The sequence below is a fragment of the Pristis pectinata genome, chromosome 10 (genome assembly GCF_009764475.1).
Source record: "Pristis pectinata isolate sPriPec2 chromosome 10, sPriPec2.1.pri, whole genome shotgun sequence".
Lineage (NCBI taxonomy): Eukaryota > Metazoa > Chordata > Chondrichthyes > Rhinopristiformes > Pristidae > Pristis > Pristis pectinata.
Genome location: NC_067414.1, coordinates 96,573,153 through 96,592,963, shown reverse-complemented (window position 1 = coordinate 96,592,963; position 19,811 = coordinate 96,573,153). Strand labels below are relative to the sequence as shown.

The 19,811-nt window shown below is 57.3% G+C and overlaps 2 protein-coding genes across 6 annotated transcripts; one reads left to right on the top strand and one right to left on the bottom strand.

Moving 5' to 3' along the window:
- Positions 1-3,184: 3,184 nt before the first annotated feature.
- On the bottom strand, positions 3,185-18,574 carry LOC127575429 (calpain-3-like). Of its 5 annotated transcripts, none has more exons than XR_007957055.1 (10): positions 18,482-18,574; positions 16,810-16,881; positions 15,468-15,525; positions 14,684-14,745; positions 13,527-13,595; positions 10,899-10,977; positions 9,560-9,676; positions 6,786-6,840; positions 3,876-6,247; positions 3,185-3,537 (listed from the first exon to the last, which is right to left on the bottom strand). XR_007957055.1 is itself a non-coding variant. In XM_052025296.1 (10 exons), exons 1-9 carry the CDS (start codon positions 18,500-18,502, stop codon positions 6,823-6,825), a joined length of 612 nt encoding a protein of 203 aa, XP_051881256.1. In that variant the 5' UTR covers positions 18,503-18,574; the 3' UTR covers positions 6,100-6,247; positions 6,786-6,822. The 5 variants fall into 5 exon arrangements, 3 of the variants coding, with proteins under 3 accessions (XP_051881255.1, XP_051881256.1, XP_051881257.1); XM_052025296.1 differs by lacking the exon at positions 3,185-3,537 and adding an exon at positions 7,866-8,024 and having other exon boundaries at positions 6,100-6,247; positions 9,603-9,676; XM_052025295.1 differs by having other exon boundaries at positions 3,185-6,247.
- Positions 3,381-5,252, top strand: LOC127575523 (uncharacterized). Its single transcript, XM_052025457.1, has 3 exons — positions 3,381-3,390; positions 4,089-5,026; positions 5,064-5,252. Exons 1-3 carry the CDS (start codon positions 3,381-3,383, stop codon positions 5,250-5,252), a joined length of 1,137 nt encoding a protein of 378 aa, XP_051881417.1.
- Positions 18,575-19,811: the final 1,237 nt, after the last annotated feature.

Here is a 19,811-nt window from a genome sequence, read left to right as displayed (position 1 = left end):
AGTGAAGCGGGGAGCCAGAGGGGCTTCACGGTTCTCCAACCTGTGTAATCCCTCTTTAGTTCCTCCGTGTTCTCTGGGGTCAGCAGCTTGACATTCAACTTCCACGTCCTCCTGCCTGCCTTCTGGTCCTCCTGTAGGTGACAGGAGGCTGGAAGGAGGCAGTGGTCAGAGAAGACCGGCGTGGCGTCGGTGGATCTGACTATGACTGCCTTCGACGTGAAGAGGAAGTCTATCCGGGACCGTACTGAGCTGTCCATTCCGGTCCAAGTGTGTTGCGGCTGTGCTCCACCTGCAGGGGTGCTGAAGGTATCTTTAACCGTTCCCATCAGGAGTCTGGGGCTGCCAGATTGTCCAGATGGTGCAGTTGAAGTCACCGGCCAGAACAACTGGTGGGGACATTGCCAGCGGCGGTGGGAGCTGCTGGAGGACAGCCAGCCACTCGCTCCACACGGGCGAGGCGTACACATTAATCAGTCAGAGCAGAGTGTTACGGTACTTTACATCAGCCACGAGGAGCCCTTCCCCACCTCTTTGACTTCAGTGGCAGAGAAGTTACCTCCCTGCAGCAGAATTCCCAGACCGGATGCACAACTGTCATTCCCTCCCCCGACCATACAGACAATCCCTGGGACCACTATCGCAACCACTTCCGATAGTTACAGAGGTGAGGCAGCTCACACTCCTGTATAAAGGTCACATCAGCCTTGACCTTGGCCAGGTAATGCAAGGTGTTCACACATCGCGCAGTGCTCTTCACCCTGCACACGGTTAGAGATGCCAGATTATCTCCACTGTTTACTTGAGTTCAGGGATCACAAATGCTGTCCATTGTCAGTCAGCCTGAGCCCACGTGCCCACAGCCTTGCTGAAACGCAGCTCTGTGTTTGGGCTCAGCTACTGGGAATGGTCCTTCCCAGGGTGTGGCGATGCTGGTGGTGTCGCTAGGGGGAAGATTAGTCTCTGTTCCTGTTCTGCCCTCCGGCTCTGATTGTTCTGTACCCTCCATCTCCCGGAGCTGGGGTGCACTGGACGTCGTGCTGCTCCGGGTCTCCCGGAGCTGGGGTGCACTGGACGTCGTGCTGCTCCGGGTCTCCCGGAGCTGGGGTGCACTGGACGTCGTGCTGCTCCGGGTCTCCCGGAGCTGGGGTGCACTGGACGTCGTGCTGCTCCGGGTCTCCCGGAGCTGGGGTGCACTGGACGTCGTGCTGCTCCGGGTCTCCCGGAGCTGGGGTGCACTGGACGTCGTGCTGCTCCGGGTCTCCCGGAGCTGGGGTGCACTGGACGTCGTGCTGCTCCGGGTCTCCCGGAGCGGGGTGCACTGGACGTCGTGCTGCTCCGGGTCTCCCGGAGCTGGGGTGCACTGGACGTCGTGCTGCTCCGGGTCTCCCGGAGCTGGGGTGCACTGGACGTCGTGCTGCTCCGGGTCTCCCGGAGCTGGGGTGCACTGGACGTCGTGCTGCTCCGGGTCTCCTGGAGTCGGGGGAGGGAGCAGCCGGCTGAACTTCTTCCTCACCTGTATTTGTCTGTGGTCTCTCCTCCTGGTCCCCTCCTTCGCGCTGCCTCTGCCTGCGTCGACGGTTTCCCACGTTGGCTTCACCCTCCGACGAGGAGAGGCCGCCTCCGTCTGTCTGTTGCGTTGCCCGTTTCTTCCCGTTAGTTTTACCCTCTGCAGCCTGTTGTCTCTGGGGTGTCCACTTCTCTCACCACCCACCACTCCCCCTCCTGTCCCTCTGCCCTCCCCTCCTCCATTGGCTCCTCCTCCTGGGGGGGGCGGGGGTCTGTGGCTGGGGTTTGGGAGCTCGAGGCGGTCGGCTTCCCTCCGCCCTGGTCTCAGTCTCTGCTGGGACCACTGCACTGGTAGGGGGTGTCAGCGTCCCTCTGGGGTGGGGGAAGTGGTAGTGGGGTGGTTGGGGTGGGGGTAGGGTTGGTTGGGGGTTGCTGGTGGGGGTGGGGATGTTGGGTGATGGGGGTGAGGGTGGAGGTGGTGGTGATGGTGGGGGGTTGTGGCTGGTGGGGGAGTAGTGGGGGTGTGGTGGTGGGGGGTTGTGGTGATGGGGTTGTGGCAGTGGTGGGGGCGAAGGGGGATGATGGGGGGAGTGGTGGCGGTGAGAGGGTGGGGGTGGGGGGTGTGGCTGCCCCTCCACCATTGCGGGCAGAGCCCTTGGGCCACATCCCATCTATCCCCCCCCCCCCCGATCTCAGTCCTGCTCCTCCTGGACTGAACAAGAACAGAGAGTCCCCCTGGGCCCCACCCCCTCTCCCCTCACCCCCACCCCCAGTATCCAATGGATCATCCTTCACAATTCCCACCAGCTCCAACGGGATCCCACCACCACACACCCCTCCCTTCCCCTCCCCTTTCAGAATTTTGAAGGGGACCGTTCCCTTCCCGACTCCCTGGTCCGCTCTCTCATCCCTACCAACCACTCCCCATCTTACGGCACCTTCCCATGTAAGGACTGGCAATAACAACGCCTGTCCTTTCACCCTTCCCTTCCCACCATCCAGGGACCCAGACAGTCCAGGTGAAGCAGCGATTCACTTGGACTTCTTCCCATTCAGTGAGCTACTTTCGGTGTTCACAGTGCGGTCTCCTCTACACTGGAGGAACCAGACACAGACTGGGCAATCATTGTGAGGAGCATCTGTGTCCGGTCTGTGGGGGTGTCCCTGAGCTTCCAGCTCCACTTTAGCTCCCCGTCCCACCCTGACTCCTGCGCTGCGACAACGAGGTCCACTGGAGGATAAGGAACAACATCTCATCTTCCGTACGGGCCCGCTGCGTCCTTCTGAACTCAACGCTGGACCCTACAGCTTCAGGGAACTTGCTTTCTTTGTGTGTATCAGAATCGGCCATTTCTGCTGTAAGTCGTCCACCTGTGACATTGGCCAAGTTTTACCCACTCCATTTACCACAGTCTGACCTGCTGGGCACGTCCCACAAACCTGCATTTTGCAACACACAACACAGACAAAGAAACAGAATCACCCTTGAACTGCCCCATTAGTCCATTTAACTGGATGACTTATCCCCACTGCAACCCTGTCCTCACCCCATCACAAGTACTTCCTTTATCCTGTCCATCTTTCCTCCGTGCTCTCTACAAGTTATAACTAATTGTTGACTCTCTTCCCAGTTCTGATAAGTGGTCTTGGACCAGAAACATAAACTCTCCACAGATGCTTTCTGACTCTGAGTGTTTCAGGCACTTTCTGCTTTAATTTCAAAACAAGAAGCAGGATTCATGGAACGGCACAATTCGCATACTCCGTGGCCACATTTTAATCAAATTTTTCTTATTGAAAAGAGACAAAATACAAAAGATTTCAAAGTAAAACAGTGAATCAGCAAAGCAGGTAAAACGAAAATTCATTCTTTTATGGTGTCAGGTGAACAAGGAGTTTAACTTGGGACTGGGGTACAGTGTGTCACACACTGTCCTTTCCCCCCGGCACTGGGGTACAGTGTGTCACACACTGTCCTTTCCCCTCAGCACTGGGGTACAGTGTGTCACACACTGTCCTTCCCCCCCGGCACTGGGGTACAGTGTGTCACACACTGTCCTTTCCCCCGGCACTGGGGTACAGTGTGTCACACACTGGCCTTCCCCTCAGCACTGGGGGTACAGTGTGTCACACATTGTCCTTCCCCCCCGGCACTGGGGTACAGTGCGTCACACACTGTCCTTTCCCCTCAGCACTGGGGGTACAGTGCGTTACACACCGTCCTTTCCCCTCAGCACTGGGGGTACAGTGTGTCACACACTGTCCTTTCCCCCCAGCACTGGGGTACAGTGTGTCACACACTGTCCTCCCCCCTCCCCCCACCAGCACTGGGGTATAGAGTGTCACACACTGTCCTTTTCCCCCGGCACTGGGGGTACAGTGTGTCACACACTGTCCTTTCCCCTCAGCACTGGGGGTACAGTGCGTCACACACTGTCCTTTCCCCTCAGCACTGGGGGTACAGTGTGTCACACACTGTCCTTTCCCCCCGGCACTGGGGTACAGTGTGTCACACACTGTCCTTTCCCCCCGGCACTGGGGGTACAGTGTGTCACACACTGTCCTTTCCCCCCGGCACTGAGGGTACAGTGTGTCACACACTGTCCTTTCCCCCCGGCACTGGGGGTACAGTGTGTCACACACTGTCCTTTCCCCCCAGCACTGGGGTACAGTGTGTCACACACTGTCCTTTCCCCTCAGCACTGGGGGTACAGTGTGTCACACACTGTCCTTTCCCCCCAGCACTGGGGTACAGTGTGTCACACACTGTCCTTTCCCCTCAGCACTGGGGGTACAGTGCGTTACACACTGTCCTTTCCCCTCAGCACTGGGGGTACAGTGTGTCACACACTGTCCTTTCCCCCCGGCACTGGGGTACAGTGTGTCACACACTGTCCTCCCCCCTTCCCCACCAGCACTGGGGTATAGAGTGTCACACACTGTCCTTTTCCCCCGGCACTGGGGGTACAGTGTGTCACACACTGTCCTTCCCCCCGGCACTGGGGTACAGTGTGTCACACACTGTCCTTTCCCCCCGGCACTGGGGGTACAGTCTGTCACACACTGTCCTTTCCCCCCGGCACTGAGGGTACAGTGTGTGACACACTGTCCTTTCCCCCGGCACTGGGGGTACAGTGTGTCACACACTGTCCTTTCCCCCCAGCACTGGGGTACAGTGTGTGACACACTGTCCTCTCCCCCCGGCACTGGGGTACAGTGTGTCACACACTGTCCTTTCCCCCGGCACTGGGGGTACAGTCTGTCACACACTGTCCTTTCCCCTCAGCACTGGGGGTACAGTGCGTCACACACTGTCCTTTCCCCCCCGGCACTGGGGGTACAGTGTGTCACACTGGCCTTCCCCTCAGCACTGGGGGTACAGTGTGTCACACACTGGCCTTCCCCCCAGCACTGGGGTACAGTGTGTCACACACTGGCCTTCCCCTCAGCACTGGGGGTACAGTGTGTCACACACTGGCCTTCCCCCCAGCACTGGGGTACAGTGTGTCACACACTGGCCCCCCCAGCACTGGGGTACAGTGTGTCACACACTGGCCTTCCCCTCAGCACTGGGGGTACAGTGCGTCACACACTGGCCTTCCCCTCAGCACACTCCGAACACAACCTGGGGATCTCAGACAGGCTTCAGCCTCCAGCTCAGAGAGCATTACCAAGCCATTGCCCGTTGCCAGGACAACTCCGCTTCAGATACACTTTCACTCGACTGGCTTTGCTGCTTCCATTGATGCTGCCCGGGGAATCTCTGTGTTTCACGCTGCCGTTGTGAGGAAGCCTTGTATGCGTCGCCCCAGTTTTAGACCGTTGGCTGAGCAGGGCGGTGGGGCTGGTGTCTCAGTCAAAGTCAAAATGTCAACGCAAAGGTGGGCCTGGCACCCGGAGCACAGGTCCCCGGTGGCGCGGCGGGACACACGGAGACTGCGGGTGCTGGAATCTCGAGCAACAAACTATCTGCTGGAGGGTCGAGCAGCGTCCGTGGGGGAGGGAAAGGAACTGTCGACGTTTTGGCTCGAGACCTGCTTTGGGGCTGGGAGTGGAGAGGGGAGGTGTCCGGTATAAAGAGGGGAGGGGGAGACAGAGGCCATTGGGTGGTAGGTGGAGTGGGGGGAGGAGGGGGGCAGATGATGAGCAAGGTGGAGTCAGGAGGGGGGGGGAGGGTGGAGGGGGAAGAGGGAGACAGCTGCTGGAGGGTGACAAGCAGGGACACAAAGGCTCCCAGTGCTGGATGAGTAAGGGAGGCAATTATGGGAAACATTCGGGGAGGGTGGATCCCGATGGGGCGACCCCTCCGCTCCCCTCCCCCCACATCTGGTTCTATCCCGCCCTCGGGTGCCGTCTGTGAGGAGTCTCCACGTTCTCCCTGTGACCACGTGTGTTTCCCCGGGCGCTCCGGTTTCCTCCTGGGTTCGGCGGGTTAAGTGGCTGCTGTAACTTGTTGCTGGTGAGTGGCAGAATCCGAGGGGGGCGCGGGGCATTCCAGGGCTCAGAGGCAGCGTGGGCCGGGGGCAGGGCTGGTCAACGTCTGGCTGGGACCCTCGGTGGCCAGAGGGAAGGGTGGCTCCCATACATCCAGCGGTTCCCGGCTCAGTCCACCTTGGTCCCACTGGGATCCAAGCCCTTTGGAGTGGGAACGCTTCCGGCCGGGATATCGTCTCCTGTCCAGAGGTGCGGGCAGTGACCCAGCTGATCCAGTCCATTAAAAGTAGGTGGTGTAGAGCATCCACTGCAGGGGAGAGGACACACCGAGGCAGAGAATGAGGGTATTGTTCGCATCCAGCATTCAGGGAGGGTGCTGGGGGAAGGATTAGAGTGATAGACGCCGGGGGGAGGGCAGTTAGAGGGACAGTTAGGGCGGGACACCAGCAGGGGAAGGGTTAGTGGGGGACACCAGCAGGGGAAGGGTTTAGGGGGGTACACCAGGGAAGGGCAGGACACCAGCAGGGGAAGGGTTTAGGGGGGGGTACACCAGCAGGGGAAGGGCAGGACACCAGCAGGGGAAGGGTTTAGGGGGGGTACACCAGCAGGGGAAGGGCAGGACACCAGCAGGGGAAGGGTTGGGGCGGGACACCAGGCCCACATCCCTCCATCCCTCATCTCCCTCCCCGAATTCAGACACCTCCCCTCCCTCCCTCCATCCGTCCCCCTGCTTCTCAGCTCCGCGGGTTCCTGGCCGCTCCCAGGAGAGGGATGTGGGACCCAGCCAGGGATGTGGAGTGGCCTGCTGTGTGGAGAGAGTGTCAAGGTTCAAGCCTCCCCCTTACCTCCTCTGCACCCAGACTGAGTCCTGGCCGGCTCCGCTTAACCTGTTAAACATCTCTGAAAGAGCAAACACAGTGATTAGGGTCACCGGAAGTCGAAACAGTCCACTGGGCAGGGGCCGGTCAACTCGTTCTCCTCCATGATTTCCGATCCTCCTCGTTTCCCCCTCACCATCCCAGTAATCTCTCCCAACTCCACAACCATCCAATTCTGGGAATTTGATTCCAAATTTAATGGGTTGACCACTGTCATACAACACAGAAACAGGCCCTTTGGCCCAACTTGTCCGTGCTGACCAAGATGTCTGTCTACACTAATCCCACTTGCCTGTGTTTGGCCCATATCCCTCGACACCTTTCCCATCCATGAACCTGTCCAAATGTCTTTTAAACATTGTAACTGTACCCGCCTCTACCGCTTCCTCTGGCGGCTCGTTCCACATATCCGCCACTTTCTGCCGGAAAAGTTGCCCCTCAGCTCCCCTTTCAACCTTTCCCCTCTCTCCTATCTGAATGCGTCACGGCTCGGTGTGGCAACTGCTCTGTCCAAGGCCACAAGAAACTGCAGAGAGTTGTGGACACAGCCCAGCTCAGCACACAAACCAGCCTCCCCTCCACTGATTCCGTCTACACTTCCCGCTGCCTCGGTGAAGCAGCCAACATAATCGAGGACCCCTCCCACCCCGGACATTCTCTCTTCTCCCCCCGCCCATCGGGCAGTAGATACAAAGACTTGAGAGCACATACCACCAGGCCCAGGGACAACTTCTATCCCGCTTTTATCAGACTCTTGAACAGACCTCTGATGTGATGACGATGAACTCTTGATCTCCCAGGATAGCAGGCAAACAGAAGCTTTCCACTGTGTCTTGATACATATGACAATAATAAACCAATTACCACCTTAAAACTTTGCCTTCTAGTTTTAGACTCCTTTGGGAACAAAAGACAGTGGCTGTCCAGCTTATCTGTGCTCCTCGTGATTTTATAAACCTCCATGAGGTCACCCCTCAGCCTCCTTCGCTCCAGGGAAAACAGTCCCAGACTATCCAGCCTCTCCCTATTAACTTAAGCCCTCCTGACCTGGCAACAAGTTCCTGCAGATCTTTCCAGCACACTCTCCGGTTTCATCACATCCTTCCTACACTTGGAAAGGGTGATGGGGATTCTATGGCATGGGACTGACTTCCAAAGAGTCAGAAACAAATCCAGGCTGGAAGAACTCAGCCAGCCAAGCAGCATCTGTGGAAAGAGAAACCAGTTAATGTCTCAGAAGGTGAGGTGAGAAAGGGACATAGGCAATGATCAATGGAAACGATGAGAGACCAGCTGGAAAATTCAGCGTTCGTTCCAGATGGAAGAAGTGTTCTTCTCGTGTACATTGGACTTCACTGTGGCAGGGCAGGAGGCCATAGACAGACAGGTCAGAAAGGGAGTAGGATGGGGAATTAAAGTGACAGGCCACAGGAAGCTCTGGATCACCCCTGCGGACTGAGCGCAGGTGTCCTGCAAAGTGATTGCCCAACCTGTGTTTGGTTTCTCTAGTGTAGAGGAGACCACACTGTGAGCACCGAACGCAGTTCACTAGATTGGAAGAGGAACAAATACAAGTCCATGGTTCCCTGAAAGTGGCGTCGCAGGTAGACAGCGTGGTGAAGGTGCTCGGCACGCTGACCTTCATCAGTCAGGGCACTGAGTACAGAAGTTGGGATGTTATATTGCAGTTGTACAGGATGCTGGTGAAGCCGCACTTGGAGTACTGTGTTCAGTTTTGGTCGCCCTGCTATGGGAAAGATGTGATTAAACTGGAAAGAATGAAGAAAAGATTTACCAGGATGTTGCCGGGACTCAAGGGCCTGAGTTATAGGGAGGGGTTGGACAGGCTGGGACTTTATTCCTTGGGAGTGTGTGAGACCGAGAAGTGATCGTATAGAGGTGTATAAAACCGTGAGGGGCATAGACAGGGTGAATGCACACAGTCTTTTTCCTGGGGTCAGGGAATCAAGAACTAGAGGGCATAGGTTTAAGGTGAGAGGGAGAGATTTAAAAGGGGCAACTTTTTTTTTACACATGGTTGGTATCCGTGTGGAACGAGCTGCCAGAGGAAGTGGTTGAGGCGGGTACAGTAACAACGTTTAAAGGACACTTGGACAGGGACACGGATAGGAAAGGGTGAGAAGGTCATGGGCCAAATGGGACCAGCTTGGATGGGGCATCTTGGTCGGCACGGACCTGTTGGGCCAAAAAGCCCATTTCCCTGCCATATGACTTGTGACCCGAGAAGTGAATCTCTGCTTGGGTCACAGGAGGAGGGGGGAAGATCCGACAGGTGACGGGATCGCGTTGGATTCTCTTTCCACGGATGCTGCCTGACTGGCTGAGATCTCCCACCGTCTCTGCTTTGGTTTCAGATTCCAGCGGTATTGGTGTTGGTTTATTATTGTCACTTGTACCGAGGTACAGTGAAAAACTGGTCTGACAAACCGATCATACAGGTCAATTCATTACACAGTGCAGTTACAATGGGTTAGCACAGAGTGCATTGATGTAGTACAGGTAAAAACAATAACAGTACAGAGTAAAGTGTCACAGCTACAGAGAAAGTGCAGTGCAATAAGGTGCAAGGTCACAACAAGGTAGATCGTGAGGTCAGGAGTTCATCTCATCGTATAAGGGAACCGTTCAATAGTCTTATCACAGCGGGGTAGTTTTTCCAAGAGAGCCAGCACAGGGACAAAGGGCCGAAGGGTCCGGCTCAGAGGTGGAGAGACACTTACTGGTGGTGAACTCCAGGCGGAGGCAGCAGTGGATGAAACTCACCAGGCTCATCCTGCCCAACGGGTCAGCGTACCTCAGGGCTATCAGCTTCTGAGCCGACCTGCTGGCTGGGTAACCTGGGGGACGAGAGAAGGGAGAGAGAGCAGCGCGTCAGGCCGCAGCATCCCCAGCACGGTGCAGGCGAACGCTGCAGACACCAGAAGGGCAGGGCAGTGCAAGTTACGGATGTCGTCCACGCCTCTTCACAACACGGGATGAGGACGTTCAGCCCATCAAGTCTGCTGGCTCGGAGAGCAATCACCTTCATTCACCAACTCTCCCCACATTTCCCATCAACTCCCCCCCCCTCACCCACACACCAGGGGGAGGGGGGGGTGCTATTTACAGCAGCCAATGAACCGCCCCACCCCGCACGTGGTTGGGGACGTGGGAGGGAACCGGAGCACCCGGGGAGAGCCACGTGGTCACGGGAAGAAACGTGCAGACTCCACACACGGGCAGCGCCCGAGGTTGGGATCGAACCCGGGTCTCCGGCACCGGGAGACTGTCCAGTTTCCTTCCACGTGACACGTTACTTGCCCACTGTGAATGGCCCCCACCATAGGTAAGCAGCAAAATAGGAGTTGATGGGGACGGGGTGAGCGAGAACAAGCCTTAGGGGTACAGGGAGATAAAGAGAGGATGAGACTAGATTGCTCTATTGGGAGTCAGCAGGGACCCGGTGGGCCAAATGGCCTCGTTCTGCATTGTGATTAAGTGAGGAAGTAACCAACCCTAACCCTTCCTTCAACCCCATTGTTATTCTTCTTCCAGTCTGTCATCCAGGATCCCCACCGTCCGGGCCGTGCCACCTTCTCACAGCTCCCATCGGGCCGGAGGTACAGAAGCCTGAAGTCCCACACCACCAGGTTCAGGAACAGCTACTGCCCTTCAACCATTCGGTTCTTGAACCGACCGGCACAACCCGAATCACTACAGTTGAGCAACACTGTGATGCACTAAAATGGACTTTGTTTTTTGTTCTAATTGTGTTATTTCTTGTAAAAATTGTGTATAATTTATGTTTAATTTATGTTTTTCTTGTGAACGCTGCTTACATGAAGCTCTGTGCCCGTGATGCTGCTGCAGGTAAGTTTATCATTGCGCCTGTGCACACATGGACTTGTGCACGTGACAATAAACTCCCCCAGCCTGAAGGCCACTGGTTGTCCATTGATCCTTGCTCCCCCCCTCCCTTCCCGGTTTTTTGCTCTGAAATTTGACAGCTTTCGTTCACCTCAAGGTCCGGCGGCGATCACTGGGAACCTGGTGGCCCCAAAGGACACGACCAACACTCACCCATGTCGTACAAGCAGTCAAACAGTCCGGTCAGATCCAACAGTCCCGAGCCCTCCACGTCCCTCTCGTGGAAGAGATCCTGAAGAACAGGAGGAAGAACTCAGCGGGAGATCCTACTCGCGATGCGTGACGCCCCGCTACGTCACAGCCAATCACAATCAAGTCCAGTAACCTGCGCCCGGTGACCACCAATGGGATCTGGGGGTGAAGGTTGGTGGGTGCAGAAATGGGCCAATGGGTTGGGGGGGGGGGAGGGCACCTGAGCTGATGGCAAAGCCAATGAAGGGATCGGCCTGCCTCAACGTGGGGCAGGAGGGAGGGAGGAGCCGGGGGAATGGAGGGGCAGGGAGCTAGGGTCTATCCGGCAGGAACTTCTGTTCTGTCTCAGGATGGGATATTCCCAGCGGGACCTCCTGGCGATGACACGGGCAGTGGGCAAGGGAAGGAAGCCCACCCTTGGAGAGGAAGGACCTTCAACCTGTCAGCCCTCTGGGCCGACACGCAGAAGGACACCAAGGGACGGCCATTCAGTCCCTCTGACCTGACCCACCACTCAATAAGGTCATGACTGTGCAGAGAGATCTTGGGGTGCAAGTCCATAGCTCCCTGAAAGTGCCAACACAAGTCAATAGGGTGGTGAAGAAGGCATACGGCACGCTTGCCTTCATCGGTCAGGATGTTGAGTACAAGAGTCAGGAAATCACGTTGCACCTGTATAAAACTTTGGTTCGACCGCACTTGGAGTGTTGCGCACAGTTCTGGTCGCCCCCATTACAGGGAGGATGTGGAGACTTCGGAGAGGGTGCGGAAGAGGTTCGCTGCCTGGATTAGAGGGCAGGTACTATGAGGAGAGGTTGGACAAACTTGGGTTGTTTCCTCTGGAGCGGCGGAGGCTGAGGGGAGACCTGATAGAGGTTTATAAAATTATGAGAGGCAGAGATAAGGTAGACCGTCAGAATTTTTTTCCCAGGGTGGAAATGTTAAATATTAGAGGGCACAGCTTTAAGGTGAGAGGGGGAAAGTTTAAAGGAGATGTCGGGGCAAGTTTTGTTTTATACAGAGAGTGGTGGGTGCCTGGAACGGGCTGCCAGGGGTGGTGGTGGAGGCAGATACAAAGGAGGTGTTTAAGAGGCTGTTGGATAGACCTAGGAATCTGCAGGGGATGGAGGGATGTGGGTCCTATGCAGGCAGAAGGGATTTGGTCTGGCACTGTGTCCGGCACAGACACTGTGGGCCGAAGGGCCTGTCCCTGTTCCATTCTCCGTCCCAGCCAGGCTTTGGTTCCGTTCCCCTGCCCATCCCCCAACAACCCAAAGCCTGTCTGGGCCCCGAGAGCACCGACTGCCCCACCCGCTGAACGCGTCTGGGGTGGAGGGTCTCTCACGGTGGGCAGGGAGGGTCCCAGAATCACCCCCTGGCCAAAAATACCCACACCACACTGTTTGGTGTCTGTCAGGTGTCAGGGTCACACAGCAGGGAAACAAGCCCTTTGGGTGGTTACAGTCTTACAAATGTACTGCTTCTAGCCTGAGGGCACGTACCACCAGGCTCAAGGACAGCTTCTACCCCACCGTGATAAGACTATTGAACGGTTCCCTTATACGATGAGATGGACTCTGACCTCACGATCTACCTTGTTGTGACCTTGCACCTTATTGCACTGCACTTTCTCTGTAGCTGTGACACTTTACTCTGTTTTTACCCCGTACTACCTCAATGCACTCTGTACTAACCCAATGTACCTGCACTGTGTAATGAATTGATCTGTACGATCGGTATGCAAGACAAGTTTTTCACTGCACCTCGGTACAAGTGACAATAATAAACCAATTCCAATAGCAATCTGGACAGACACTTGAAATCTCCAAGACACAGAAGGCTACAGACCAACTGTGGGTAATTGGGACCAGCACAGGTAAGTACAAGTCTCCCAACTTCACCCCTCCTCTCCCCTACCTGGCTCAACCTGCCCTCCATCTTCCACCCCTCCTCAGTTCACCAGTCACCTTGGGCCCCTGTCTCCCCTCTCCATCTTACACCAGCCACCCCCTCTCCACTCTCAGTCCCAGTGCAGGGTTTCAACCCGAGATGTCGACAATCTTTGTCGTGTACATTTCAGTATCACCTCTCATTCTCCGAGACTCAAGATTACAGCCCCTGCCTCCTCACAGGCAAACCCACCACCTCTGGGAATGATCATACTCCCTTCACAAAAACCAGCCTCCCCTCCGTGGACTCTGCCTACACTTCCCGTGGAAAGCAGCCAACATAATCAAAGACCCCTCCACCCCGGACATTCCCTCTTCTCCTCCCTCCCATCGGGGAGAAGCCTGAAAGCACGTACCACCAGGCTCCAGGACAGCTTCTGTCCCGCTGTTATCAGACTCTTGAACAGACCTCTCGCACTCTAAATATGGACTCTGACCTCACAATCTACCCCATCACATCCCTTGCACCTTATTGTCTGCCTGCACTGCACTTTCTCTGTAATGCTGACACTTTATTCTGCATTCTGTTTTTCCCTTTTGTACGTCCTCAATGTACAGAATGATCTGTCAGGATGGCAGGCAGACAAAAGCTCTTCACTGTATCTCGGTACGGGTGACAATAATAAACCAATTCCAATACCTTTAGAGCCTCAATCTTTTCCCAGAAGCGTCTGAAATCCTGTTTGTTGAGTCTTCCTAAACTGTTGAACTGTGACCACCAGTTAAGGCTCAAGATACCGACCATGGGGCTCTTTCCCCCCATCCCACTGCCCGCTGAAGCTGCTGTGGGGAAGGGAGGGTGCCACTGTAGAGGCAGGAGGCTGCTGTGGGCAGGCGGAGACCAATAGATGTGCCCTGATGTGGCCGACGGCAGGGACATTGTGTTTCCTCCGTCAGCGTGTGTGTGTGTGTGTGTGTGTGTGTGTATGTGTGTGACCAATGAGTGTGTCATTTGTGAGGCCAGTGTGTGCGAGGCCAGTGTGAGTGCACGAGGCAGGGTGTGAACCCACCCTCTCCAGACTGCCTGGGCTACAGGATCACCACTGTTCACTGCTGCAGTTCAATATCTGCGAGGGTTCGGATCACTCCCCAGAGCCCGGGTCTGGTTTACCCCAGGCTGAGTGGGACCCCCATGCCCAGACCCCCTCCTTACCCCTTGACCCCTCCCAATCTGTCTCCCGCCACCCTCCTGCTCCCCCCACCCAACACTGGTCTTTGTAACTCAAGCCCAGCTTCCAGTCTCCGGCTGGACACTGCCCCCAACCGCCCCCCCAACCACCCAAATTCCAGTCTGTCCTAATCCCACTCCCGCCCAATCCCTGCCCACCCCAATCCCCCCACCACCAACCATCCAGTCTCCTGTCCAATTCCACTGTCCGCCCACTTCTCCATTGCGCAGTCTGGTCTAACCCCCCCCCCCCCCCACTGACCACACCCGTCCAACAGCCCACACCGTCTCAGCCGGTCCCGGGGAGAGCGTGCAGACTCCACACAGACAGCACCCGAGGTCGGGATCGAACCGGGGTCTCTGGGCCTGTGAGGCGGTGGCTCTGCCCGCTGCACCACAGTGCCGGCCACTCCCTCACTGTGTCCGGCCACCTCTAATCATCCTCCCACTCTCTGCTCACATCTGCCCCCTCCCAGAGTCCACTCCCCCCAAACTGCCCCTGTGTCTATTGCCGTCGAGACTATCCCCACTTCCCCCCACGCTTCCCCACATCCTCTCCCCCAATGTCCGTCCGCACCCCTCCCGGCCGACGGTGCCCCTGGTCCCCACTGCATCGAGCGGTAGGATACGTTGATGAGGAGCGCCATCGCACGGCAGTGGTCGAGGCTGAACCCCTCCGACGGCCTCTCATCTGTCGGAGAGAAGACGGGCATCAGCACCCGTGTTGTGAAACAGATTCGAGGTCTCAGAGGCGAGGACTCTGAACACAGTCTGAGAGATAGATGACTTATTTACAAAAGACAAACGCGGGGAGAGAGGTAACGGGGGCAACACGCACACGCGCGCGCACTGGTGATAGCGAGCAGGGGAAAATCACAACAAGGGTAAAACATACACACGCACACACAATGAACTGGGTACAGACAATCAAGGAAAAGCAATACGATGCTCGCCACCCCTTGACTCCATGCAGGCACAGCTCTACGCTACCGGCAATACCAACTAGAACGCTCCTAACCCTATTGAAGTGCACGCCTTACCAACGATCTCTCCAGCGCCGTTCCACAGCTCCTCGGCCTGGGATCAAGGAGGATGAATCCCTCGGAGCAGTCAAAGAGAGCGAACCAGGCACATGTGGCACTCTTTATAGTGCTGGAGAGGTCCAGCCCAGGTAGTTCAAAAAGGCCAACGGCCCGAGGCCAAGTACAAAGGTGCTTAAAGGGACCAATGGTCAGGTGTGCACTGATGGGTGGGGTGGAGCCAAACCTTGACTGACAGTGGTGTGTCTTTCGACCAGGTAATGGGCAGCGCTGTCACGTGACACCCACGGCCCTCCACAATACAACCCGACACACACGGGCAGAGAAGGAGCAGTCGCCGTGCGGGGACACGAGCCGGCAGCCAGTCACTCACCGCAGAGGAAGACTTCGTTCAGCACCCTCTGTAGCCCAGCCGCATCCAGCTCTGCACTCTGAGGGTCAAAGTGAGGGGAACACGTCAGTCTGAAACAGATCGGCTCCCTCCCCGTCACAGAACAATGGTGCATTGTGTCACACTCTGTCCTTTCAGGGTGGATGTTCATCCGGGCAGCTGTGAGGCGTTGCACTTTGGGCCGTCAGATGTAAGGGGAAAGTGTACAGTAAACTGTAGGACCCTTGACAGCGTTACTGTACGGAGGGGTCTTAGGGTCCAAGCCCACAGCTCCCTGAAGATGACATCGTAAGTAGATAGGGCGGTAAAGAAGGCGTGCAGTGTGCTTGTCCTCATCGTTAGGGCATTGAGCATAAGAGTCAGGAAGTCATGTTGTAGTTGGATAAAACAGTGGTGAGGCCGGCTTTGGAGCATTGTGTGCAGTTCTGGTTGCCCCTTACAGGAAGGATGTGGAGAGACTGCAGAAGAGGTTCACCAGGACGCTGCCTGGATTAGAGGGCATGAGCTATAAGGAGAGGTTGGACAGACTTGGGTTGTTCTCTCTGGAGCGGCGAGGGCTGAGGGGAGACCTGATAGAGGTTTATAAAATTGTGAGAGGGATAGATAGGGTAGACAGTCAGAGTCTGTTTTCCAGGGTGCAAGTGTCAAGTACAAGAATTAAAATTGAGGAGAGTTTAAAGGAGATTTGTGAGGTACGTTTTTTTTACACAGAGAGCGGTGGGTGCCTGGAACGGGCTGCCAGGGGGGGGGTCGAGGCAGATACGATAGTGGCGTTTAGGAGGCTCTTAGACACATGAATATGCCGGGAATGGAGGGAGATGGATCATGTGCAGGCAGAAGGGATTTGGTTTAATTCGGCATCGTGTTCAGCACAGACATGATGGGCCAAAGGGCCTGTTCCTGTGCTGTTCTATTCTCTGTTCTCTTCCTATTGGACTGGGGTACAGTGTGTCACACACAATCCTTTCCCCCCGGGACTGGGGTACAGTGTGTCACACACTGGCCTTTCCCCCAGCACTGGGGTACAGTGTGTCACACACTGGCCTTTCCCCCCAGCACTGGGGTACAGTGTGTCACACACTGGCCTTTCCCCCAGCACTGGGGTACAGTGTGTCACACACTGGCCTTTCCCCCAGCACTGGGGTACACTGGTTTGAGCTTTGTTGTCCCCCCTGCCGCTGTTCCAGATGTTTGGGTCCCCCTGTGGCCCTCCAGATGTGCAGCCAGTGTGGGTGACGGGCAGCTCCCACCCTGGCCATTCCCGGTCCTGGACACAACCCGTTCCTGCAGCGAGGGGGGGGGGGGGGGGAGGCGGTGGTCCTACCTGCACAGGGGGAGATGTGGGCAGGGTTGTGCCCTCCGTGCTGTTGTTAGGGTAACCCCAGGACTGCCACGTCTGGAAAGGAAGCAGAGTTTGGTTCAGAACTTGACGGATGTTGGTGGTGTGGTCACTCATCGCTCAGTGTGGGGTGGGGTGGGGTGGGGAGGGGAGGGGGAGGGGAGAGGTGGTGAGGAGGGAGGGAGGAGAAGGGGAAAAGAGAGGGGGAAGGAGGGGAGGAGGGGGAGGGGATGAGGGGAGGGGGAGGAAGGGAGGGGGAGGAAGGGAGGAGGGGAGAGGGAGGAGGGAGGAGGGGGGAGGGCAGGGGAGGAGGGGGGAGGGGAGGGGGGGAGGAGAGGGGGAGGAGGGGGGAGGGGAGGGGGGGAGGAGAGGGGGGAGGAGGGGGGGAGGGGGGAGGAGGGGGGAGGAGAGGGGGGAGGGGAGGGGGAGGGGGAGGAGGGGAGGGGAGGGGGGAGGGGGGGAGGGGAGGAAGGGAGGGGGAGGAGGGGAGGAGGGGAGGGGAGGAGGGAGGGGGGAGGGGAGGGGGAGGGGAGGAGGGGAGGAGGGGAGGGGGGGAGGGAGGAGGGGAGGAGGGGAGGAGGGGAGGGGAGGAGGAGGGGGGAGAGGGGGGAGGAGAGGGGGGAGAGGAGGGGGGAGGGGAACGAGGAGGGGAGGGGAGGAGGAGGGGAGGAGGGGAGGAGGGGAGGAGGGGAGGGGAGGAGGGGACAGTCATTGAGATACGGGGGTGTCGGGGACAGACAGCGCCGAGTGCTGCTGACGTCATCCCCAGGGTGGGGTTATCGAGCCGCCCCTCCCCACCCTCTGTCCAATGACCCTCTGCTGCCTGCGTTGAGGAGGAAGGTTCTCACCGTATCTCCTCCCCGACAGGACCCCCTCCCCACTGGATCGACAGGGGAGGGGTGACCCGTCAACAGCCCCCACAGCCGCTGGGATCTGATCCGGGATAGCACAGAGGGGTGATCCCATGGGTGCCCTCAGAACCCCCCACCATAACCCCTCCCCCACCCAAACCCCCCACCGTACCCCTCCCCCACCCTAACCCCCCACCATAACCCCCCCCACCAAAACCCCCACCGTAACACCCCACCAAAACCCCCCACCATAACACCTCCCCCACCCAAACCCCCACCATAAACCCTCCCCCACCCAAACACCCCACCCAATCCCCCCACCATAACCCCTCCCCACCCAAAACCCCACCGTACCCCCTCCCCCACCAAACCCCCACCATAACCCCTCCCCACCCAAACCCCCACCGTACCCCCTCCCCACCCAAACCCCCACCGTAACCTCCCCCACCCAAACCCCCCACCGTACCCCCACTGTAACCCCTCCCCACCCAAACCCCCACCGTAACCCTCCCCACCCAAAAACCCCATCCAATCCCCTCCCCACTCAATCACTACACCCAATCCCGTCCCCCACCCAACACCCCCCAATCCCTCTCCCACCAAATCCACCCATCAATACCCCCCAACCCAAAGCTCTCCTCCATGCAACCCTCACAAACTATCTCTCACCCCACTACACCCAAACCCCCCCAATCCCACCCTGTCTTTGACCCATCCGGCATTCTCCCAACATAAAGCCCTCCCCCACTACCCGCCCCCTCCACCCACTTTGGGGTGGAATGGGGTTGGGGGGGTTACCATCTTACCTGCACGGTGGTGGGAGACATGGGGTTGGGGGGAGAGCGGGGGGCTCAACATGTCGGCCGGGTCGTGTTGGGGCAGGACCATCTGGGATCTGGATCTGTAACAAGGAGGGCGAGTGAATGCGGGAGGTCCCATCACAGGTCATCCCCCTCCCCTTGCCAGAATCTGCCCAGCCCCACAAAACCTCCCCCCAACAGAATCTCTCCCCCACCCCAGAATCTATCCCCCACCCTGAATCTCCCCACCCACAGAATTGACCCCCCACCGAATCTCTCCCCCACCCTCAGAATTTCCCCCACAACCCAGCGTCTGGGAAGACATTCCTGGTGATCCTGGTTCCCAAACCGGACAGACCACCCCCTGATCATTCCTCATCGGCCCCCAGCAGACAGCCACTCAAACCCCAGGCCAACCCCTCCCCATTTAACCCCCGAGGGCCCACAAACATTCTGGGGGCGGGGAGTCTGTGCTGAGGGGGAGGGGTGCGGTTGCGCGAGAGATCTGGGGAGGGACGGTGGAAGGTTGGACTGGGAGAGGTGGGTGAGTCGTTATAACACGGGAGAAGACTCTTCGGCCAACTCATTCCTGCTGACCACGTTATCTACCTGAGCTCATCCCACTTCATCCCTCGAAACCTTTCCTGCCCACACCACTTTGCAACACCACCATCACTTTGGTCACCTGGCACTACAATGGATCTTGTTTCTTTGTCCTAATTGTGTTCTTTCTTGTACAATTTGATCGTACTTGATGTTTTTCTTGTGAATGTTGTGTCTCTGAAGCTCTTGTGCCCGTGACGCTGCTGCAAGTAAGTTTTCATTGCACCTGAGCACACATGGACTTATGACAAGAAACTCCACTTTGACTTTAACTGTCCTTATACTTTTTAAGCTTTGTACCTGTACCTGTCTCTACCACTTCCTCTGGCAGCTCGTTCCATGTACCCGCCACCCTCTGTGTGAAAATCTTGCCCCTCAAGTCCCTTTAAATCTTTCCCTCCACCTGAAACTGATGCCCTCCAGTTTTAGACTCCCTACCTTGGGGAGTAGACTGTGGCTGTTCACTGATCTACGTCCCTCATGATTTTATAAACCTCCATGAGGTCGATGGATTTAGATATGAGGGGAATGGTGGACATGGGTGAGTGTTAGACAGTGGGGGAGGTGTGGGGGGTGGGTGGAGGGGAGGGGGTGAGTGGGGGAGGTGTGGGGGGTGGGGGGAGGGGAGGGTGTGAGTGGGGGAGGTGTGGGGGGTGGGGGAGGGGAGGGGGTGAGTGGGGGGGGGTGGGGGGTGGGTGGAGGGGAGGGGGTGAGTGGGGGAGGGGAGGGGAGA